The following is a 25,763-nucleotide window of genomic DNA, read 5'->3' on the forward strand; positions in this document are numbered from 1 at the left end:
CTATAAATCTCTATTACTGGGGTAATTGTTTAATTATTCACTGAAATCGTGTGTCTTCTGAAACCGAATCGAAAGTGTTTAGAATGCAGGTATTGTCCCTAAAGTCAGTGTATTTATATGAAATAAAACAGCATTGGCAGAAACTTCAAGGACAGCTGGAACTTCAGATAAACACCGTGTCCCTTGCTCTGAAATTCTACAATTGTTAATATTAGACATTCGGGCAGAAATGCAAAACACTCAGGGTCCAACTGATATTGTTGTCTTTTCTGCTCTCGGGATTAAACTTCAAGGTTACGTCGCAGCCCAAAGAGCCTTATACATTTGTTACCAACGGAGCTTTCTATTGATAAATGGTGAGGCCATAGAGCTAAACACGAGTGCACAAATGTAGCTTCTCAGTTTCAGGCACGTTACTCCTCTTTTGAAGGCGGATCTTGAAAGTATTTCCCTGTGACTGAAGTCTGAACTTGTTTAGAGCATGAGAGGGACATCACATGTAGACAGAATGCCTCTTATTTTCCTCTGCCTCTTGTTTTCTTTGAGTCCCTGTTTTGGATGCCACGCTGTTTGCCAGTGCCTGGGCAGGAGTTTTGTCTGCCAAGAAAGCAAGATGGAACACGTTCCAAATAATATCCCCAGGAATGCCACCGAATTGTAAGTCTTTAAAGTTATGAATTCATTTAGAAGTAATAAAGTCATACAGTATATATATATATATACCATTAATCAGAATCGTTGTACAGGTGTAGGATCTGTTATCCAGACAGCTCAAAATCACATAGACTCTATTTTAATCAAATAATCCAAATTTTTAAAATTGATTTCCTTTTTCTGTGTAATAATAAAACAGTCGCTTGTACTTGATCCCAACTAAGATATAATTAATCCTTATTGGAAGCAAAACCAGCCTAATGGGTTTATTTCATGTTTATATGATTTTATAGTAGACTTAAGGTATGAAGATCCAAATTATGGAAAGATCTGTTATACGGAAAACCCCATGTCCCGAGCATTCTGGATAATAGATCCCATATCTGTACTTGATCCCAACTAGGATATAGTTAATCCTTATTGGAGGCAAAACAACCCTCTTAGTTTATTTAAAGTTCAGATCATTATTTAGCAGACTTAAAAGAACAAGTATGGGATTCATTATCCAGAAACCTGTTATCCAGAAAGATCCAGGTTATAGGAAGGTCATCTCCCATGAACTTCATTTTCAAATAATTAAAATTTTACAAAAAGATTTCCTTTTTCTGTGTAATAATAAAACAGTAACTTGTACTTGATCCCAACTAAGATATAATTAATCCTTATTGGAAGCAAAACCAGCCTATTGGCTTTATTTAATATTTAAATTATTTTAAAGTAGACTTAAGGTATGGAGATCCAAATTATGGAAAGATCCATTATCTGGAAACCCATACCTGTATATGACTATTCTTTATAATTATTATTTGATACATAAAGAGCAGGAGAGATACCTGTGTATCAATGAGCTTTCCTATATTTTATGGAGATGTTTATTGAAAGAGAATAAGAGAAAGTGCTTTTCGTGTCAGGTGCAATCTATTTTTATATCCAAAGTTGTTGGGTTTTTTTTTTTTCTTTTATCATCATGAATTCTAGGAAAGAAGTTTTGTCAGTCTCGTTATATCGCTTTGGGTGACAAGAAAAATTCTAATGTTGCATTTGTAGTGTTTATCTTGTAGCGCGTCTTATCTGCCTTAAGAACGCATGTTTACTGTGATGTCAGCGCAGCAAGTGGTGTCACTTTTTATAGATACAGAATAGAGCCAAGCGCTCCCAATCCTCCCACACACACAGCTTAATATATAAACCACTTCTTGTAGAGAGAAAGGATCAGTAATAAATATAGATATACATAAATATATATGTAGATATCTGTATCTATATAAATATTTTTTATGCTAAGTTTTTCATTATTTGTATGTATTCATTTTTATCATATATATATATATATATATATATATATATATATATATATATATATATATATATAATTCATTTATATTTGCTTATATTTTTTCCATATATGTTCTTCTATAGTTTTGTAAATATTCATATAAATAGATACAGATATGGGACCTGTTATCCAGAACGCTCAAGATCTGGGGTTTTCCGGTTAACAGATCTTTCCATATTTTGGATCTTCATACCTTAAGGGGCTGATTCACCAAGGGTCGAATATCGAGGGTTATATTTGACTGGGAATTAAAATCCTTCGACTTCGAATATCGAAGTCGAAGGATTTTAGCGCAAATAGTTCGATCGAATAATCCTTCGATCAAATGATTAAATCCTTCGAATCGAACGATTCGAAGGATTTTAATCCAACGAACGAAGGATTATCCTTCGACCAAAAAAATTTAGGAAAGCCTATGGGGACCTTCCCCATAGGCTAACATTGACTTCGGTAGCTTTTAGATGGCGAACTAGGGGGTCGAAGTTTTTTCTTAAAGAGACAGTACTTCGACTATCGAATAGTCGAACGATTTTTAGTTTGAATACTTCGATTCGAAGTCGAAGTTGTAGTCGAAGGTCGAAGTAGCCCATTCGAGGGTCGAAGTAGCCCAAAAAACACTTCGAAATTCAAAGTTTTTTTTTTCTTCGAATCCTTCACTCGAAGTTAGTGAATCAGCCCCTAAGTCTATTAGAAAATCATATAAACAGTAATTAAACCCAATAGGCTGGTTTTGCTTCCAATAAGGATTAATTATATCTTAGTTGGGATCAAGTACAAGCGACTGTTTTATTATTACAGGTATGGGACCTGTTATCCAGAATGCTTGGGAACTGGGGTTTTCCGGATAACAGATTCTTCCTTAATTTGGATCTTCATACCTTAAGTCTACCATAAAATAATATAAACATTAAATAAACCCAATAGGCTGGTTTTGCTTCCAATGAGGATTAATTATATCTTAGTTGGGATCAAGTACAAGCTACTGTTTTATTATTACACAGAAAAAGGAAATTAAAAAATTGGATTATTTGGTTAAAATGGAGTCTATGGGAGATGGCCTTTCCATAATTATGAGCTTTCTGGATAACGGGTTTGCGGATAACAGATTTCATACCTGTATATATATATATAAATTCTTTTTTTTTCCATACATCATCATATTTTTTATTTTGTTTTATATTTTTTTACATACATACATTAGAAATTCATACGTACAGATGTAAGATCTGTTATCCAGAAACCCGTTATCCAGAAAGCTCTGAATTATGGAAAGGTTGTCTCGGAAAGACTCCATTTTAACCAAATAATTGACATTTTTAAAACTGATTTCCTTTTTCTGTGTAATAATAAAACAGTCGCTTGTACTTGATCCCAACTAAGATATAATTAATCCTTATTGGAGGCAAAACCAGCCTATTGGGTTTATTTCATGTTTATATGATTTTTAGCATATATAAGGAATGGTGATCCAAATTACGGAAAGATCCCTTACCCAGAAACCCCCAGGTATCCATCATTCTGACAGCAGCTGCCATACTGATATAGATATATAGAATTCTATTAGAGAGTGAGCGATAGGAAGAGAGGAGAGAGAAAGACAGGGATGTGGTGGGATTTTTTGCTGTTTCCCAATGAAGGGGCAACTAGGTAATAAGCACAATAAGTACCATGAAATAATAAATGTGTTGTTGCCTAATTGGAAGTGGAAATAATCTTTTGTTGCTTGACGGGGCACAATTTTCTTTAAATGGATTTACGATCAACGCAGAAACACAATATTTACCAATCAATAGCAGGTGCCTCATAAATATTAGCCTAAGCCAGCATGGATTTTGGATTTCTGCCATTGGGATGGTATGAGAACACTGAGGAGATAAGGATTAGAGCAGTTATGGGGGGAATGTAATAAAAGTTGCAAAGAGAACAACAATAAGAATACGATTTGAATTTCGCAATGTAATATTCTTCCTTATACGGTTATTGCAATGCGAATTTTAATTGCCCACGTTTAAGAAGTATTTAAAGGTATCGTAATCTTTTGGACCCAACATAATTTTTTCAGTATGAAGTTTTATTGCATTCACTGCGCATTGACGCAAACTCTCAAAAGTTCTTCTACTGTCTCCTGGTTCGAAAAAAGCTATACAGGTATAGGATCCCTTATCCGGAAACCCGATATCCAGAAAGCTCCGAATTACGGAATGGCTGTCTCCCATAGACTCCATTTTATCCAAATAATCCAAATTTTTAAAAATGATTTCCTTTTTCTCTGTAATAATAAAACAGTCGCTTGTACTTGATCCCAACTAAGATATAATTAATCCTTATTGGAAGCAAAACCAGCCTATTGGGTTTATTTAATGTTTACATGAATTTCTAGTAGACTTAAGGCATGAAGATCCAAATTACGGAAAGATCCATTATCCGGAAAACCCCAGGTCCCGAGCATTCTGGATAACAGGTCCCATACCTGTATTAGATTTGTGCAAAGGAAAGTTTGTTCGCACAAAGGCATAACTTTTGGCATTGTGAATAGTTTTTCCGTTACTAACTTTTATTACATTCCCCTTAGTGTTTATTGGGTTTGCCCTTTTTATGGGAATTGATATAATTCACAGTTATTACTAAAGTATAAAGACCTGCAATTAGGGGTTGATTTATAAACCTTCCAGACCATACTTTGCCATGAGTTGTGTAAATCGTTTTTTTTTTTTTTTTTGCTGTGATTTTTGTGGATCAAAAAAAAATCAAAGCAGGATCTTGAAAGACAGTAGATTCTTTTCACCTCTCCCAGATAGAAGACTGATCAATATAGGGAATCCTTTTTCCACTTATTTCCTAGTTGTGATTGATACATGAGCATAAAAAGTTGTTATCAAAAAAATGTAGGGGCCGATATATTAAATTAAGAATCTTGCAGATCAAGTTCTTTTCTGGAATATCGATCTTACATATCACTGTCCAAAACTTCCAGAATTCATTATCTCAGGAGAACCTGGTGTGAGATGTCAAATCACACCGTTAGATCAATTCAGGTTTAAATCCAGTCTAATTAAATAAAACTAGGAATTTATTTGCTTTAATAAATGCCAAGATTGTTTGTAAATTTGCCTCCCTGATTATTATTATATGCCTTTGCTCAACATATGACCATTGGGATGGTCTACTACAATGGACTTTCTCTTAAGCACAGCATCTTGAGGATTGTCCCTTGGGTGGGTGCGTTTTTTAGTTTTCTGAAAGATAAATAACCACAACTTGATTTTTCTCAGTAAAGACCAAAACAAATGAATGTACAAAAGGCAACAATTGTTTCTTAAAATATTTCTCTGCAGCTTCTATGAATATTTTAAGGATATACGTAAAAGGATGTGGAACCTTTAGTTGGGATTTCACTGATTCAATTCTTCTTTACAAGTGCAGTATGGTCTAAAAAATACTTATGTAGGTACTAGCAATGTCTTCATCGAGCAGAACGCAGTGTCCTACACAAGTGGCCTTTGTTTCCTTGCTGGAAGTGTTTTAGTATCTCACTATTGAGTCTACGTTGTGTCATTACAAATGTTATCCACTGTATTTGCAAAATAGGAGAATGAACTCTAGGACAAATGGTCCTGGAAAGATAACGAAGGTGAGCCCAGGCCAAGGAGCTGATAACTTCCAAAGAAAGTGTTTTTTCCCTTATTTTCACTTATTGTTGAGACGATTGCATAATAACAAAAAAAGTATTTCTATGTTGAACCTCAGTGCTATTATCTGCATCAGACCAAAGCTATTTCCTAGAACATGATGCGCTGATAACGGAACTATACCAATGGATAGTTGGTCACAGCTTCCCACACCCTTGTGTTGTAATTATTTATAATTTATTAGAATTACAGTTTGGAATATCATTGGAGTGATCAGAACTCACTGTTCTTGTCCCCATGTTCAACTCAAAGAGACAGTTCATACTGTATGTGGATCATTGTTCTATATTGCATCATGTAATACAGTAAATCTGTAAATCGGCAGTAACCCATAACAGCCCATCATTAATTACAGTATCTTCCGTAGGTGTATTAACAATAACTCTATAGAAAGTTCCTCTTAATATGTGAGAGGAAGTTTTTTAAATTGAAAACCTTGTAGAAAATACTATCTTATTCCAGCATATATCAATTGGTAGAAAGATAGAGAGATAGAATGATAGATAGAATAAAGCCTGGGTGGGGTCCCATACGAAATGTTAAAGACTCATTTATTACAGATCGAATTATAGTGGTAATAAAGCTTTTTGAGACCACACTAATACTCTTTTTCTCTAAAACCTCGAATGCCATGAAAGTTATTAAAAGATCCAATTATGAAAAGTACTAATGGAAAAAAAAAAGATTAGAAAAAAAAAATACAAATACCTCTAAAACCTTTTCGGATAATTAGTAGTGAAAAAGTAAATCTAAGGGGCAGATTTATCAAGGGGCAAATTTCAAAGTAAAAAATACTTCGAAATTCGACCATCAAATTTCAGTACTTCGAATTCGAATATCGAATTCGAACTTTTTTCATCGAATTTGGGTATTCTGCGGTCGAAGTAAAATTGTCCGATCGAACGATTAAATGCTTTTTTTTTTCTAATCTTTTTTTTTTCCATTAGTACTTTTCATAATTGGATCTTTTAATAACTTTCATGGCATGAATGCCATGAAAGTTATTAAAAGATCCAATTATGAAAAGTACTAATGGAAAAAAAAAGATTAGAAAAAAAAATACAAATACCTCTAAAACCTTTTCGGATAATTAGTAGTGAAAAAGTAAATCTAAGGGGCAGATTTATCAAGGGGCAAATTTCAAAGTAAAAAATACTTCGAAATTCGACCATCAAATTTCAGTACTTCGAATTCGAATATCGAATTCGAACTTTTTTCATCGAATTTGGGTATTCTGCGGTCGAAGTAAAATTGTCCGATCGAACGATTAAATGCTTAGAATCGAACGATTTTATCATATGATCGAACGATTTTACTTCGACTTCAAAAAACTTAGAAAAATGCTGTAGACGGTCCCCATAGGCTGACATAGCACTTCGGCTTTTTTTTAAAAAGACAGTACTTTGATTATCGAATATTCGAATATTCAAACTATTTTACTTAAAATCTAATTTGAAGTAAATTCGAAGTCGTAGTAGCCTATTCGATGGTCAAAGTATCCAAAAAATTACTTCGAATTTCAAATTTTTTTACCTCGACAATTCCCTCAAATTCACTTCGACCCTTGATAAATCTGGCCCTTAAAGTCTGAACGGATAAAAAAATGTGCAATAGGATTAAAACAGCTCCCATTGACTTCTATGGGACCTCGACTGCTTTTGCTTGATGAAATTTTGTATTACAGTTTTTGATGGTTTTTACACTTAACACATCTCTATTTTTTAGAGTTTTAGAGAAATTTAAAATAAAAACAAATCTGTAGAGAAAAATACAACTTGTGGGAAAAAAAGGAAATCCAGATATTTGTAAGACCATAGTAAAGTGGCGGCACCACTACTCTAACTATTAGCTTTAACCCTATATTTGCTCCGGATGAGACCTATTATTCTCAGGGTTGAGCCCTCGCAAAGGTGTAGAGGCCGGGTGTGATATAACTGTAATCAGTAAGACATCCAAAGAAAAGGCGCCAGAGCTAATTTATTAGAACAAATTCACAAAGAAGAATATGGTAAAAATACAGAGCTCAGTCATTGAGAAATCAGTACATACTCACAAATAGGATCATTAGCAGAGAAATCCCTCCATTAGAGTTTGATACAGTCATAGAGTCACTCAGAGATTCTCTTCTTTCTCTGGTGACACGTGGAAGTCTGTCTAATCCCTTTAACCTGACACTGGTTCCCTGACTAGGCCACAATGCCCTTGGGAATCTAATCCTTCTAATACTCTTTGGTGGAGCCAAGAACTGCTCATCTAAGCCCTAAACCTGGCCGGCTCTAATAAAGAGACATGTAACAGGATTTAGCAACCCCTTATTAGTTCTGTACTAAATATATGATCCACAGGTGACTCCCTTCCACTTAGCGGAGTCTCTGGCAAAAAAACACTATGCCATCTAGTGGCCAAACTTGTGAAAGCTAGGAGTCATGCCTTGACCTAGGAAGGGAAGACGTATTCCCTCCAATAGACTAAGGTCCCCTTTAATGGACAAACCTTAGGGGAATGCATAATAAATGAGGATACATTTATCACTACCCTTGATTAGTAAACAGGCCCCTTAGTCATTCTTCAATAAAAGCATCTTGTGTTTTTTTATAAGCCTAGTGGTTGCATTCTCCATAGGTGTAGACAGTCCAAACCTGGCTAAATATCTTCATCAACTGAAATCCTGTATTCCCTGGAGCAATGGTTCCTAAACTGTGAGACCTGGAAGATTTGGAACAGTGGCTTGTAGGGGGAAGCCTGAAGACCAGTTAAGGTTTGGCTTTCACAGAGAGTCCTGAAAGGCTGGTTTAAAGCTTGATTACTGTTAGGGTTTGGGATAAACTCTTACTTTGGGCTTAATAGAAAGTCTCTGCGCCGGGGGGGGCTGAGGAAAAAGTCTTAACTCAGTACTTAAAATAAATTGCTGATTGGTTGATGTTTGCATGGGGTAAATAAGTGCCTATTGTACATGAGGAGATCAGCCCTTTTGTAGACCAAGAAGCATTTTCTGTAGGAAACAAAATCATGCCTACACATTATCCTTTAAATGATGCAATGTCGTTTCCTGTTTTTTCTGCTGTTCCATATTGCATAAAACTTTGTGTTTAACTGCTCAGCAGTGGCTTGATTTGAGTTCCTTTTATCTTTTACGCTATGCTAAATTGCTCAAGTAAATGGCCCATTTGCAGCATTCATGTAATGGTAGGATTGTCAGCCTTCCTTTTTCTTGCCTGCTAAATGTCTCTACAGGAAAAGTTTTTACTTTCCATAAAACATTACCAGGCTTCTATTTTTGATCAATGGGATTTGGCCATAAATCACATAATTAGCAGTTTAAAAGCTTGCTCAGGAAAAAAGCTGCAACTTAAGGTAGATGCCTTTTATACTGTACAATAAAGACAAACCTGGTGCTGCATCTGAAGCCCTGTCTCAAATCAAATATTCATTATTTTTATGTATGTCTATTTATTTTTCTAGTGTTTTATATTAGTGCAAATCAGCAAAGGTGTGTTTTGCTGTGACATAATACAAAATAATGAGTTTGCTTTTTTTTGTCTATAAATATGAAGGACAGAAATGGGGGAGGGGGCAGCTTCCCGGAGAATATTCCAGTATGTGATTTACTGTACTTTGACTCACAGTAAGTATAAGCAACGTGCAAAAGAAAAATAAACTTTTTAATACGAAATCAGTGACTGTATTGAAATCACAACTTTTCCACAGCAATGCAAAATTACGTAATCATTGCAATGGACTCAAAGGAGGTAGCACTCACAAATGGGTTGAGTAGCACCTTTCTAGGTGCAAAGATACCCACTGATAATGCTATCCAGGAGTAGGGAGGACACACTGAGCTTCCTGCACTAGACAAGAATTACCTGGGGAGTACTATCCCAACTATTAGTGATGGGTGAAATTCACAAAAAATTTGTGAAACTCAAAAATCGACTGCAATTTTGAAGCCGGCGTTAAAGTCAATGGGCGTCCAAATAGTGTTGACGTACTATGATTTTGACACGTGTGACTTTTCAAACGCATGGGCAAAATTTTTTGCAGCCGGCAAATTTTCACAGGAGTTTTGTGAATTTATTTGCCGGTGGCAAAACGAGGAAATTTGCCGCAAATTCGCGCAGGGCGAATTTATTCACCCATCACTACCCACTATTTCTCCTAAATTGGGACATGGAGTTGCCTTTGCTCACTAACCCTGTCTTACACCCCTGTACATAATTCATTCTTATTCATGGGATCCTTGTATCCCAGCTTTATCCAGAAAGTAAGGCCCAGTTCAGCCTCTAAATTCCCGGCGCACCCAACTGATTGTCCCATGCCAAGCACAGTATGAGCCCACCTAGGGAGAAGGACACCCAATAATATCACATAAAAACACACCTCCCTTCTTTAAAGCATGGATTATCCCTATGTCCCGTCCTGTCAAAAAGATTAATATTTCACATCCCTACAAAAGATTTAAAAAAAATGCAGTAAGAAAAATGCATTTTAACTCACTGTAGAATTATAGAACATTCAATGTTCCCATAGATTCAAAAACTGTCTGGAGAGAAATGGAGGTTCTCTATAAAAAAAATCTATTCCAAACATGTACCATTCCAGCTGGATTCACGTTGGGGGTCTTTGTCCTGAAATCAGATGATAATATAATCCTTTCTAATATACACATGTGTAATCAATCAATAAAACAAATGAGATTTGGTGAATTATCCCAAACTGTCCATTTAAAAACGTCACAACTGGATGGGCTCCACCAATGTGCATTACATCTGGCAAGCAGACGGCAATAAAACACTCTTGGGTAGAAAATGATATCATGAAACGTTATTACTTGACAAAGACAAGTGCAGTCCCTTTAGAGCTGCCAGAGAATTCTATATTCATAAATGTATGAGCTTCAGTCATTAAAAAACATAGAATAAGTGAAAAATGCAGAATATAAAGGATAAGAGATCAAAATCACACGGATTTAAAGGGGTCATTTATGGAGCAAAATGCAAAGTGCAAAAACCACAAAAACATCTAAAACAAAATGGCAAGTAACAGCAGTCGAGGTCCTGCAGGAGCCAGTGGGAGCTTCATTAATCCTACTGGATTGTTTTAGCCATTCAGACTTTTAGAGATTTTTGGATTTTTTTTCGCTAGTAATTCTGATTTTCTAGTGCATCATTCAGTGTGTTTTTTTTAATTTGTACTTTTATGCATGATCTTTTAAAGGCGTGCAGTGCAATGTTTTATTGGTCTTCATTTATTTCTTTTTTATATTTTTGAATTATTTTCCCTCTTCTTCTTACTCTTTCCAGATTTCAAATGGGGGTCAATGACCCCATCTAAAAAAACAAATTTTTATTATTCAAAAATAAAAAAAAAATGAAAACCAAAGTGTCTCAGCATATCACTGTCTCCATCATACTTAGAGGCAGATTTATCAAGTGTCGAATTTAGAAGTGATAAATACTTCAAAATTTGACCCTCATATTGAAACACTTCAACTTCGAATATCGAAGTATTTTTCACCAAATTTGCCATCGAACAATCGAAGTAAAATCGTTCGATCAAATGATTAAAAAAAATTTGAATCGAACGTTTCGAACGAATACAATCGAATGATTTTACTTTGTTGTGGATACTTAGAAAAATGGTCTAGAAGGTCCCCATAGGCTAACATAGCACTTTGGCAGGTTTAATTTGGCCAAGTATTGAAGTCGAAGTTTTTTTAAAGAGACAGTACTTCGATTATCAAGTATTCGAATATTAGAACGATTTTTACTTCGAATCGAAGTCGAAATAAGTTTGAAGTCGTAGTATCCTATTCGATGGTCGAAGTATCCAAAAAATTACTTCGAATTTTTTTACTTCGTAAATTCCCTCGAATTCACTTTGACCCTTGATAAATTTGCCCCTAAAAGTTAATTTAAAGGTGAACAACACTTTTAAGGACAGGACCCCACAGTGGCACAATAGTAACAGGAGCTGGCAAAGGTTTAATGCATGTAGGATCCTACCCTCCTACCCCACCCAAAACTTGTGGGTCATTCTGAGGCAAAAAGTAGGAGGTGCAGCCCATCATGGGGCCCTGTTCTCACCACCGTCCCTAAAGCAGGAGGTAAAGAAGGGGCTTAGTTGCATCTCATGATGGTGCCCTCTGCACTAAATGCATTACCTACTCATTTTATGTGTCTGTAACTACATGTGGACCTCATATACAGGTATGGGACCTGTTATCCAAAATGCCCAGGACCTAGGGTTTTCTGGATAACAGATCTTTCTGTAATTTGGATCTTCATACCTTAAGTCTACTAGAAAAACATGTAAACATGAAATAAACCCAATAGGCTGGTTTTGCTTCCAATAAGGATTAATCATATCTTAGTTGGGATCAAGTACAAGCTACTGTTTTATAATATTTATATGTATATATTCAAAAAAAATTAATTATTTCATTAAAAGTAATCTATGGGAGATGGTCTTCCAGTTTCTGGATAACAGGTTTCTGGATAATGAATCTCATACCTGTATTCTGCTGTGGTACCTATGATTCAGTTATATACTGGTTGGGTATTTATGCTTTTTCAGCCAGCAGTAACCCATTAAAATCCATGGATGTTCATATTCTGCTGAAATACTTTCCTCATTGAAATTCCTGGGCATGACCCAAAGTTTCCCCGGCATCGCTTGCTTCATCCCTGCAGAAGTATAATGACTCGTCAGAGCTGTCACTTAGGAGAGAGAAGATGCTAAATCTGCTCCGGATATGCTGGAAAACAGTTCGAAAGTCAGTCATGGGAAACTATTTTAATGTAATTCAAATTTTATGGGGTTTGCAGGAACATTAAAAGGGCTATAGTTGTGAATAATTATGAATTCTAACATTAGGCACTGCCATTTACATTATCATTTGGCTACCAGGGTTTTTTTTTTAATCAATGTTAAATATTTCAAGTTTGAAGGAAACATACAGCACTTATATCAACAAGATGCCATTGTCAAAACCAATGTGTATTATGCAAAGCAGTGTAGTTGTGATACAATTGATTTCCATTACATTCACAGTTTCGGTTTCAATGGGGAGTAGTTCCGGGTACTTAAAATTCTTCTACCCTGAAACCTCAATTTTGAATTGCCTGATTTAAAGGTTTCCTTCATTTTTGCATTTTTACATTTTTGCATTTGCATTTTCCTAGATTTTACACTAATTTTTTTTAGGTCCCCTTAAAAACATAAAATGGGATCCTACAGAACTTAATATTAGGGAAAAAGACAACAATGATAGGGAAGATACACCCAGCATCTTCTTACAAGGCAAGGACCAAAGACCCATTACACTTTATCTGAAAGTCTAGTTTTAGGGTGCAGCAAAGAGGGCATAAGCCATGAGTCCCGTGATGAACTGAAATGTTGCATAAACTACAAAATCTATTGCACAACAGTTCTGGGATGTGTTCAGTATATACGCAAGGGGTTTCTGCCCTGTGATTCTCCTTTTGTTGTTGAACCACAGCTCCCACCTATTATATAGTGCTTGATATACTGGAACAGCTCAAGGGTCTTCATTGCATGTTTATGGTAAATTTGCTGGATTTGTAAATAAAACAGTAAAATATGCCGTTTTCCGACTTCTATTCACTTCCATTTCTGAAAATGTGTTGGGTATTGTCAGAGGCACTGTGCCAATGAGGTAAGTTGAGAAATTTGACTCAAGGGGCGCTCCACAAGTAACTTGGGGAGGCAAAAAGCCCCATTGGCACTCTCTGCGCTAGAAATGTGGACATGTAGACACCCTTCTGGCTTTGGAAAGGGGTAAGAATCACCTGGGTATTGCCATTCAACAAGATTGATCATATCAAAAATGTTCTTCAAAATACAGTAAAATGGAACTCCACCCAACTGCAAATTCCCATCCAAACAATGGGCGGGTTCTGCCATAAGGCAAGGTGAAAACACCGTCTCGGATAGCGTTGTAATAGGAGCAGCAAATAAAGGCCTGTGATAACTTTATGAGCAGAATTTATGCTCTGCCAATAGTTAAAACAATGAGTTGTCTGCAGTAGTAATGTCCCTCTAACTTGACTCTTCCCAAGTGAGTTAGATTATGGGTGGGGTGGCATTGTCTGGCCCAGAGGACTTCACCCCTGTCCAACAGCCAAAGTATGTCCATTTCCAAATTATCTTTATGAAGTTCTCAGAAGCCTTGGCATAAGCAACAAGGGAGCTGTGTGGAAATTGGAAAGAAAGGAAAATCAAACTGCTGTCAAATGTAACCAATGTCAGGTGGAACTTCATTGTTGGTCATGCTGACACAGGATCTTTGAGAATATCTTGCAAATTGTTTACTAGTAAGGGGTAATTAAGAGAGAGAGATGAAAATCTAGATATATGGACAGCAGAAGAGCAAAGAACTGGGGCTCTTATATAGGCTCTATAAAGGAAACAGGGAAGTCACTAGAGAATGGAAAGAGGATAGGGTAAAGGAGCATAGAATAGAAGAGACTGAAAGAACTGAAAAGCATAAGGTTAAGTGGAGATAACAGAATATAAGAAGAATTGGGGGTGTGGTACAGCATTGGACTATGGTGTAGAGGGACCACTGGGGTTGCAACCACAAGGGCCCCCTTGTGATATGAAGGCCCCCCCTATGCCACTGTCTGCCCTTGTTCACTGAAGGGTAATTACTAGGAGTCTCCATGGGTTCCTTGTTAACTAGCATTACAAGTATCTGGTCCAACTTTGCCATAAATATGTCATACATAATGAATTATATAAAAAGTATCATGAAAAGAACCTTCTGGTAGAGATAAAATAAATCAAAAGTCACATCTGACCCCAGAACCAATAGTCACTTGATTCCAAATGAGTTTAATGACAAGGTCTTGGTGACTGTCTCCTGGCTTTAACTGATGTGACTTCACCAGAGGAAAATTGTCACGATTAGCATCTCCATGTGCAATTACCTAAAGATTACTGTTTGTTTCTCTAATCTCAAAGTATTAGATTTTGAAGCAAGGGTGATGATCATTTCCATAAAAATGAATAGCTCTAGATTAAACATGCTATAATGACATCCTTTTAAGACAATTACAACATGGGGATTAGTGTTATCTACATCACACTCTTCCAAGACATTACTCTCTGGCAATTTACCAATCATTTCGTTAAACATCATTAATGCTCCACTCACAATTTATAATTTATCATTTTCTGCTTTGGAAACCCTACATAAAGCAAATGCCACCTCTTTAATAATTAGGATCAAATGATTCACTTTGATGGCTCGTGTGTATTAGAACGCGGCATTAGAATCCCCACATTAACTGTATGCGGGTGAACTCAAAATAAGGACATGAACATACGGCCAATGGTTTGGCGGCTCAAAGCCTCACAAGGGAATGTTTTAATGGAAGAGGTGGCTGGAACCATCAAAGAGTCTGACTTCATTTCAGAGCAGTGAAATAACAATGAGGGAATTAGCATATACAATTATTTTAAGAGCAGAAAAATTATGATTATGTCAAGGAGCATTAAAAAACAAAAAGTAAATAAAAGTAAAGTAAAAAAAGTTGTTTTTTTTTATTTTTTTTAATGGCTTCATGTTACAGCAGTAAAAATATATTAACGTCCCAGTTTGGAAATAACTTTATTAACACTTCATTAGCAGTGATGTTCATCCTGTGTGCCTCTAATTATTTCTTCACAGCTAAAGATTGCTCAGGGGCCAGGAATGTAAAAATAGAAGAAGGACGTCTGTTTTTATGCTTGCACCTCCCCCAAATACAGTAAGGATACCATAATAACATTCATATAGAGTATGGAGGTGCAAACCAACCACATACAAGTTGTACATCTGCACATGAGTCAAACAGTCACCACCTGTTTCTCCTCAGTCATTAGTGGCCTCCAGAAAACAGGGCCACCAAAATACTTGACTTTCTTGGAAAGACCTCTGTTGTATGTTGTAAAAAAAAACAATATAATATGTACGGCCCCTGGGAATGAATGGTTTCTGTACTCCTTGATGGTCGCCCTGCCTGAAAGTCATAACACATTATATTTTTGCCCACAAACCTTAAAGGGGTGGTTCACCTTTAAGTTAATTTTTAGTATGTTATAGAATGACCAATTTTAGGCAACTATAAAAATTGGTCATCATTATTTATTTTTAATACTTCTTTTAATTAATTTGCCTTTTTCTTCTGACTCAACTGGGGGTCACTGACCCCACTTTGAGGCTACTAACTCATCGTTATTGCTACATTTTATAACTCATCTTTCTCTTCAGGCCTCTTGTATACATATTCCGGTCTCTTATTCAAATCTGTACATGGTTGCATAATTTAATTAAAGGGATACTGTCATGGGGGAAAAAAAAAAATTCAAAATGAAAGTGCCGCTCCAGCAGAATTCTGCACTGAAATCCATTTCTCAAAAGAGTAAAAAGATTTTTTTATATCCAATTTTGAAATCTGACATGGGGCTAGACATATTGTCAATTTCCCAGCTGCCCCAAGTCATGTGACTTGTGCTCTGATAAGCTTCAATCACTCTTTACTGCTGTACTGCAACCCCCTCCCTTTCCCCCCCAGCAGCCAAACAACAGAACAATGGGAAGGTAACCAGATAGCAGCCCCCTAACACAAGATAACAGCTGCCTGGTAGATTTAAGAACAACACTCAATAGTAAAAACCCATGTCTCACTGAGACACATTCAGTTACATTGAGAAGGGAAAACAGCAGCCTGCCAGAAAGCATTTATCTCCTAAAGTGAAGGCACAAGTCACATGACTTGGGGCAGCTGGGAAATTGACAAAATGTCTAGCCCCATGTCAGATTTCAAAATTGAATATAAAAAAATCTGTTTGCTCTTTTGAGAAATGGATTTCAGTGCAGAATTCTGCTGGAGCAGCACTATTAACTGATTCATTTGGGGAAAAAAAATTTCCTCATTACAGGATCCCTTTAAGGTAATTTGGACCCTAGCAACCAGATGGCTGAAATTGCAAACTGGAGAGCTGCTGAATAAAAAGCAAAATAACTAAAAAACCACAAATAATAAAAACAAATTGTAAATTGTTTCAGAATATCACCCTCTCCATCTTACTAAATGTTAACTCAAAGGTGGAGAAACCCTTTAAACAAAATCTACTGGTTTATATATATATATATATATATATATATATATATATATATATATATATATATATATATATATATATATATATATATATATATATATTTCTTATGTGGCAGGGACTAGCACATGCTCACTAGACACCAGGGATCTCGGGGGGCCCATGATCAATGGGCTTTGTCAGTTTGTTATGGCCAACTTTATGGGTGATAGGCCCTCCTGGTATTGGTTGAGTTCATGCTTTGTATCCTGTTAACTTGCTATTGACGATGCCTGTCCTGCCCAGAATGATTGCTTGGACTACTTGGACTCAAGTTGAAAAAAGTTCTGTTGCAGCCTGAAACATCACTTGTCTTGTCCAGGGTGTCGGCCATGATGGAATAAAGGCTTTTCAATGGAGTTTTGACTTGTATGGTGCTGTTCCTCAAATCATTCTGCAACATTGTGACGCATGGTCACTGTAAGAACTTGTATCAGCTGCAAAATTAGGGTGAGGGATTGTACCAATTATGAGGTTCACCCCCTGTGTGCTGAGCCGTGGACTTTTTCCTGTCTTGCCTACAGTATCTGTGAACCTGCCTGCATGCATTTTAACCCCGCTCTGTCAGTATTTATCCACCATCTTTTCTTGTTCCCCGTCTGTGCTTCTATATGTGCCTGCCTTCTGTAAACCCCGTCTGTGCCTTAATAGTGTATTCCTGTTTGCTTAACTCCTGCCTGTTTCCCAGCTCGGCCTTTTCTAGGTCCTCACTAGGATACATTTTTGGAGGATGGGAAGAAACCAAACAAAACACACAATGGGCAAATAATGCCCAGGTGGGAATTAAACTCAGTGCCGCAAGGCTATATTGCTAAAAAGTCAACTACCATGCCACTGAAATTTCATTAAGTGAAGACCCAGAAAAAAAAACTGGAGTTGGCCTGCCCTCTGCAGAATGGAAATCTGGTGCCAGTGCCAACAAGCACAATGGAGCCCTGTCATTACCACCAGCCGTAGGGCTTCATTGGGGGCTTCCAATCTTTAGCACTCCTAACTTGAAGTGCAAGTAAGGCGGCAGGTGGAGGGGCACCAACTTGCCTTCACTACCCACCCCTAAGAATATAGCACTGCCAAATGCAGGGAACAGTGTATTCATGGGGACGTTTTGGGCTCAGTTTTGGAAGACAGAGACATGCAGTTCTTTTTTTACATGTTGAGTAGGATGGAAAGTGCAAAAAACATGGTGGCTCCCACATTAAAAAGTCCATGAGACATTCCATGAGTGGGGTGAAGGATATTCAATTTAACTGCAGCTGTTAGTCCTATGGTTGGAAATCTTTAACATAAATAGTAAAGATAATGTAATCGTTATAACACCCTATGTAATCTTCACATACAGCAAGGACATTTTCTGAGAAGGCAGCCCCTCAAGGCCTCTCTGCTCTTCTCTCTAAATGCCCCCGGTGTAAGTAACTGGTCACATTAGCATTGAGTCCAGACCACCAGGATAGTGACAAGTTTTGTCAGTGAGATTTCTCAAAAAGACTTACAGCTGTTCCTTTTTAAAAACAGTTTTAAGAAAAACAGATGTGCTAAATGTACGGAGAGAATCGGCTGCGAGCTTTGGGAGTCTGTGCTGATAACATTAATAAAGGCTGTGTTTGTATGATCTATTATTCCCTAGATACAGATTAGAACAATGTTTAAACTATATAAATTCCATGCCAAAATCCAAATTCGGGAAGGGCACGTGCACTGAAAACATTGATTTTGCTGAAAGAGAAAGGAGAATTCTGGGGAGCGTTATCACTGCTGTTCCCATATCTGAGACACCATTAAAACAACAGGTGGAAAGTCATCCCCAGTGGGTGTAACGGGAAGGGAGGGAGAGAGTAGAGTGAAATAATGAGAGGCAGGACTGAGTGGGAATGGTGACGGAAAAGATTAGATAAATCAGGAAAATAAGAGCAGATTGTATCAATATGTAGGAGAGAAAGTCATTTAAAATAATTCTTATTGTAATCCTATCGGCATTCCTTGTGTCCGTGTTACACTCCAAGGGGCAGATTTATCAAGGGTCGAATTTCAAAGTAATGGGATTTTTTTTGATCTTCCATAACTTCGAAATTCGAATTAAGAAAGATCGAAGACCGAAATTTATCAAAAAATCAAAGGGGTTTTTTGACTGAATATGTCCCTTTTCAATTGAATTTGAATCGTACGAATCAAAGTCGATTCAAAGTTTTGATTTTTCAAAGTCCACCAAATGACTCCAAATAGGTTCTAGGAGGTCCCCCGTAGGATAAAACAGCAATTCGGCAGGTTTTAGATGGTGAATGGTCGAAGTCGAATTTTTAAAGAGACAGTACATGATAAATTTCGATATTCTAATTTTTGAATTGTTTTCAAATTCAAATCAAATTTGGACTACTCCCTAGTCAAAGTACACACAAATTAGCTCAAAATTCAAATTTTTTTTTTTTTAATTTTCACTTTGACCTTTGATAAATCTGCCCCCAAGTGTGTCACTTACCTTATGGCACAGGACAAACCTGACCCACTCCACAGTCATTTTGGGTTAGACTGGGTACCTGGTACCTATTACAGTAGTGTCTCCACCTTGTGGGGATCTTGAAATGCACCAACAGGTGGCCCCACTAGGAAACAGTAATAATGCACACACAGGGACAGATTTACTAAAGGGCGAAGTGTCGCTGTAAAAATTCACCAGAAATCCCAGGGACATTGCCAATTTACTAACAGGCATAGATGATAATTCACTAGCGAAAGAGACCATCACTAGTGCAGTTTCAAACCCAATCACCAGGCGGATTTTCACTAAAAAATCTTTCACCAGAGTTTCCTTTGCCAGCTTAGACCTGGTGAACTGATAAGATGAAGCTACATCCTCCTCAATCTTAGTGATGGGAATAACGCTGCCGGATCGCTAGTTGGCATCGTTTATGGTCGGAACTATGATGGAACTACGACAGTATCAATCCTCCGACTTTCGTCGTTTATTTTCCTCCGATTTTTTTTAGAGAGTTTGAAGCAGGCCGCGTCGCCTGGATACTTCAGCTAGGAATAATGGAATAGGACTCCAGTTCTATTTTGATGGTTTTCGGAACTGGGGCCATAATTAAGAGGGACGGCCGGGGGCATTCGTATTTTGCTGCTAGAGGTGAAATTCTTGGTCTGGCACAAGACGAACCAGAGCGAAAGTATTTGCCGAGAATGTTTTCATTAATCAAGAATGAAAGGCGGAGGTCCGAAGACGATCAGATACCTTCATAGTTCCGACCATAAACGATGCCGACTAATAATCCGGCGGCGTTATTCCCATAAGCCGAGTTTTTATTAAAGATGCCAGACTCAAAATGGATGCTGGTATCAAAGTTGACGCTGGCGCCCATTAAAGTCAATGGGCGTCTGTTTATTGGCGCCGGCGTCTAAATTGGGCAAATTGGCTGCGAGTTCGCGCCTGGTGAATAAATTCGCCCATCACTGGTGACTGGCATATCGCCAGAGCTGGGGTCGAGCAGGAGACAGAACAGATGGGGTGTGCTCCGCCATTACCGCATTGTTGTAACCTGCTTCCAGGATTCCATAACTGTACAATAGCCCCAACTCCTAAATAGGCCATAAAGGGTAAATAAAGTCAAACATCTACATTAACCAATACACTTCCAGAATGGTGCATTTTCAACATATAAATAGGACACAGGCTGCATATCATAAAGATACAGTATTTGAAAATAACCAACAGGAACATAAATTGGGGAGACGGTTTACAAAAGGTTTCTGGATTGAGAAGTGTTTAGTGTCCGTATGCTATTGCAATTAACAAACAAAAAAAGTATGAAAGAAGCAAACAAACTGTGGGGTTGGTGAAAATTCAATTAACTTTAGAGTTCATCGGAGTTGTAGACCTTGAGATTTTGACTACGAAATCCCAGACCCTGAGACTGTGGTCTAAATTCTAAATCTCAGGGTCGAAGCCTAACGTTTCCAACTTCCCAACTTGGATTCTTTTGTTCTTCTCCTATCTTTTCCCAAGAGATCAAGGTTAGTGTCAGTGTTACAATATTTGGATAAGGTGGAACACACATCTCTTCCTTCGCTACTGATATTTATATACTTGTCCTGCCAATTTTATGCAGCTAAGGGGAAACATATTCTCTGATTATTAGCTATAATAACAGCACCACGCACTTAGTCTATACTGGGCAACTAGACAAAGGAATTGTTTCTTTCCATGCGACAAATAAACAATCGTGATTCCTTTTTTTAAGCTTTTTAAGGTGAGATGATGACTTGTGTTGTATAGAGTCTATATTTTGTGCCTTGCAATGTCTTATGGGTTGATATTATTGGTGCAGATAAGGACATACAATACATTATGTAGGCATGCACATTTTCCTGCTCAAACATTTCATAAAATTTGCAGACTTGTTAAAGGGATTCTGTCATGATTTTTATGGTGTAGTTTTTATTTCTAAATGACACTGTTTACACTGCAAATAATTCACTTTACAATATAAAATGTCATTCCTGAACCAGCAAGTGTATTTAGTTGTAATATTGGTGTGTAGGTGCATCTCAGCTCATTTTGCCTGGTCATGTGATTTCAGAAAAAGCCAGCACTTTAGGATGGAACTGCTTTCTGGCAGGCTGTTGTTTCTCCTACTCAATGTAACTGAATGTGTCTCAGTGGGACCTGGATTTTACTATTGAGTGTTGTTCTTAGATCTACCAGGCAGCTGTTATCTTGTGTTAGGGAGCTGCTATCTGGTTACCTTCCCATTGTTCTGTTGTTAGGCTGCTGGGGGGGAAAGGGAAGGGGGGGATATCACTCCAACTTGCAGTACAGCAGTAAAGAGAGACTGAAGTTTATCAGAGCACAAGTCACATGACTTGGGGCAACTGGGAAATTGACAATATGTCTAGCCCCATGTCAGATTTCAAAATTGAATATAAAAAAATCTGTTTGCTCTTTTGAGAAATGGATTTCAGTGCAGAATTCTGCTGGAGCAGCAGTATTAACTGATGTGTTTTGAAAAAAAACATGTTTTCCGATGACAGCATCCCTTTTATATATCTGCCAAGTCTTTTTATTGCTTTACCCTCTCTGTACTGTAGTCGTTGCTATATTTGACTTGAACTTTTTTTTCTCATAAAAAACCTTGGCTCTACAATGAGAACAATAAGTTTAGTTCTTGTTCAGAGCAACTATACACAGTACTATATGTCTGCATGTTGTGTTATAAAATATTATTATAAAATGTTTTATTTCCATAAGGATATTGCTGCCAATCAGTCGCATATTAATCAGTTCCAAAAACACCCTCAGGAGCCATAAATACCATAAAGAGCTTGCAGAGTAGGTTCTACCCAACTATTTATCTACCCTGCATGTTTTTAAAGTGTCTACATCGAATTTGTGTTGCCGTTGAAAGTCATTAAATAAATAATCAATTCATTTCACAAATCAGTTTATTTTAAAAAAAATGAATTATTATCTGGTGAATTAGCAAAGTATCACAGCTCAATAATGGTGTTATTAATCCTTCAGGTTTAAGGCTTTTCCATTAAAATGTAAGCTTGTCATTATCATACTGTAAGTCTTTTAGGAATAGAAAGTGTATTTTTTTTAACCATTCTCGAATGTCTCATTATGTCTTTAATCTCTCAAGTGGAGCAAAAGACACATGTAGAGCTTGTGAAGCAGAACGGAAGTCAGAAATGACTGAATATTGTCTGATGAGTCAAGTTTAAGGGATTATTACAGTGTTCTAAATAGATGTCTCTCTGCATTACAAAATGTTTGCAATCCAGATCCAGAGTTATAAATACCTCCGTATACCTGCGTAGAAACCACAAAAAACTCAAATAAAAAAAAAACAACAACAGGTGAAACGTTGCTGTTTGTGGTCAATATCCCATAGAAATCAATAGGACCTGCATTGATCTTACTGGATGTTCTTTTTTTTTTAGCCGTTTAGACTGGTAGAGGTTTTTGGATGGTTATTGCTAGTAAAATTAAGAATTTTTACAGGTTTTTGTATTTTTAGCAAATCGTTCAGTGTTCTTTTTCATTCGTATTTTTTATATTGGCTTTATCTTTTATTAAATTACATGGCATTTGTGGTTTTACAGAAAATTAGTTCATTCATGGTTTGAAAAACCTCTCAAACCACTAAAATGAGAATGTTCCTTTCTATTTTTTTCACAAATCGTATTTTTTCTCTAATTTTTTTTTTTTTTCGCTATGGGGTCTGATAGCCTTTATTTTCATGAATCTTATTTTTATCTAAAAATTTGTGCTTTTAAAATTTTGCATGTAATAGTCTGAAAATCTCTCTAGAGGTATTAAGAGGTATTTTTCACTCATCATTTAGGGGCAAATTCACCAAGGGTCGAATATCAAGGGTTAATTAAGCCTCGATATTGGACTGGGAATTAAAATCCTTTGTCTTCGAATATCGAAGTCGAAGGATTTTAGCGCAAATAGTTCGATCGAACGATTCGAAGGATTTTAATCCAACGATCGAAGGATTATCCTTCGACCAAAAAAACTTAGGCAAGCCTATGGGGACCTTCCCCATAGGCTAACATTGGGTTCGGTAGCTTTTAGGTGGCGAACTAGGGGGTCAACGTTTTTTTTAAAGAGACAGTACTTCGACTATCGAATGGTCGAATAGTTGAACGATTTTTAGTTCGAATCCTTCGATTCGAAGTCGAATTCGTAGTCGAAGGTCGAAGTAGCCCATTCGATGGTCGAAGTAGCCCAAAAAACACTTTGAAATTCGAAGTTTTTATACTTCGAATCCTTCACTTGAGCTTGGTGAATTGACCCCTTAGTGTTTTTTCTCTTTGTACTTTTTATATTTGGAACTTTTAATAACTTTTATAGCGTTCGCGGTTTTAAAGAAATATAACTTATGTAATAAAAGGCACTACGTTTGCCCAGGAACAGTAACCCATAGCAACCAATCAGCAGGTATAATTTACCAGTCAACCATTAGATAACTGTTTCTCACTGCATTGAATCTGGCCCTATGGAACTGAGTTTTGAGATTTTTATCCTTAAATTGAATCCGGTCCAGATTCAATTCAGTGAGAATATCTCATGGTTTATCTCGTGAACATGGACGAGATTCACTTCGAGGAGAAACAACCCAAATTCAGTTCCATTTTTTTCCATCGTAGATTTCAATTGAGTTTTCAAGGTGAGATAAGTTTTTTCTGAATTGAACTGCATCTCAAATTGAATCTCGTACATGACTTTTCACCTGATAAGCCCTTTTTTCACTGAATTGAATTTGGCACAATGCCTGCAATATGGGCCTATAGGCATAACATTTTAAGGGAACCCTGAAATGACTTGCTGTTCAATGTAGGGGTAAAGTATAGGGCTTCCTTGTGCCCTGCACCCTATTCTGCATTGCTGGTGCAAATGGAATAATGGCACTTGGAGCAAGTATGAGTTCTTTACTAAGGGGCAGATTTATCAAGGGTCAAATTTCGAAGTAAAAAATACTTCGAAATTCGACCATCGAATTGAAATACTTCAAAATTCGACCATCGAATTGAAATACTTCAAAATTCGACCATCGAATTTCGAATATCGAATTCAAACTTTTTTCATCGAATTTGGGTATTCTGCGGTGGAAGTCAAATTGTTTCAAACGATTTTATCGTACACTCGAACGATTTTACTTCAACTTCAAACAACTTAGAAAAATGCTGTAGAAGGCCCCCATAGGCTAACATAGCACTTCGGCAGGTTTAATTTGGCCAACTATTGAAGTCGAAGTTTTTTTAAAGAGACAGAACTTCGATTATCGAATGATCGAATATTCAAACTATTTTACTTTGAATCGAATTTGAAGTAAATTCGAAGTCTTAGTATCCTATTCGATGGTCGAAGTATCCAAAAAATTACATAGAATTGCGAATTTTTTTACTTCGAAAGTTCCCTCAAATTCACTTTGACCCTTGATAAATCTGCCCCTAAATGTATCCATTGATCTATTGTTATAGAGTAACTGCAAATTAGGTAAAAACTGTTTTATTTTTCATAAAACTATCAATAAATGATTGATATGATTGGTTGCTATAGGTTTCTAGATCTATACTATAAATCAAATTCTTGAATAAAAATTCACCTGTAGCAATGTAATATGCTTCATTAGGTTTTTATTGCATTGTGAATCTGAATTGTGCATTGCAAAACTTTAACACTTTGGGGCACATTTACCTAGGGTCGAATATCGAGGGTTAATTAATATTCGACCGTCAAAGTAAAATCCTTCGACTTCGAATATCGAAGTCAAAGGATTTTGCGCTATTCCTATGATCGAACAATCGAAGGAATAATCGTTCGTTCGAACGATTAAATCCTTCGAATCGAACGATTCAAAGGATTTTAATCCATCGATCGAAGGATATTCCTTCGATCAGGAAATTGTTAGGAAGCCTATGGGGACCTTCCCCATAGGTTAACATTGGCCTCGGTAGGTTTTAGGTGGCGAACTAGGGGGTTGAAGAAATTTTTAAAGAGACAGTACTTCGACTATCGAATGGTCGATTAGTCAAACGATTTTTAGTTCGAAAAGTTTGATTCAAAGTCGAAGGTCATAGTCGAAGTAGCCCATTCGATTGTCGAAGTAGCCATATTCGACCATTCGAAATTCGAACTATTTTTCCTCTAATCCTTCACTCGAACTAAGTAAATGGGCCCCTTACTCTGAGTTTCATTACATTTTGGGCTAGATTCAGTTCAGTGAGAAAAAGTCATATCTCTCTCTCTAACTAAAGGAATAAAGGGGCAGATTCCCTAAAGGGCGAAGTGGCTAACGCTAGCATCAGTTTGCTAGCGTTTGCAGTTCAGTGTGGGACTGGCCTGCCGGGATACCAGGAAAAGTCCCGGTGGGCCCACGTGTCAGTGGCCCTCATGCTGCTAAAAATTTGGCTTATTT

General features: G+C 36.9%; 1 protein-coding gene across 1 annotated transcript in view; it reads left to right on the forward strand.

The window, feature by feature from the left end:
• The first annotated feature begins 348 nt into the window (after positions 1-348).
• fshr.L (follicle stimulating hormone receptor L homeolog) overlaps positions 349-25,763 on the forward strand; it is a 112,555-nt gene continuing 87,140 nt past the window's right edge. Inside the window, 1 exon segment of the mRNA NM_001256260.1 lies at positions 349-657. Coding sequence (NP_001243189.1) covers positions 509-657 — 149 coding nt within the window. The 5' untranslated portion in view covers positions 349-508.

Source organism: Xenopus laevis, chromosome 5L, assembly GCF_017654675.1.
Source record: "Xenopus laevis strain J_2021 chromosome 5L, Xenopus_laevis_v10.1, whole genome shotgun sequence".
Lineage (NCBI taxonomy): Eukaryota > Metazoa > Chordata > Amphibia > Anura > Pipidae > Xenopus > Xenopus laevis.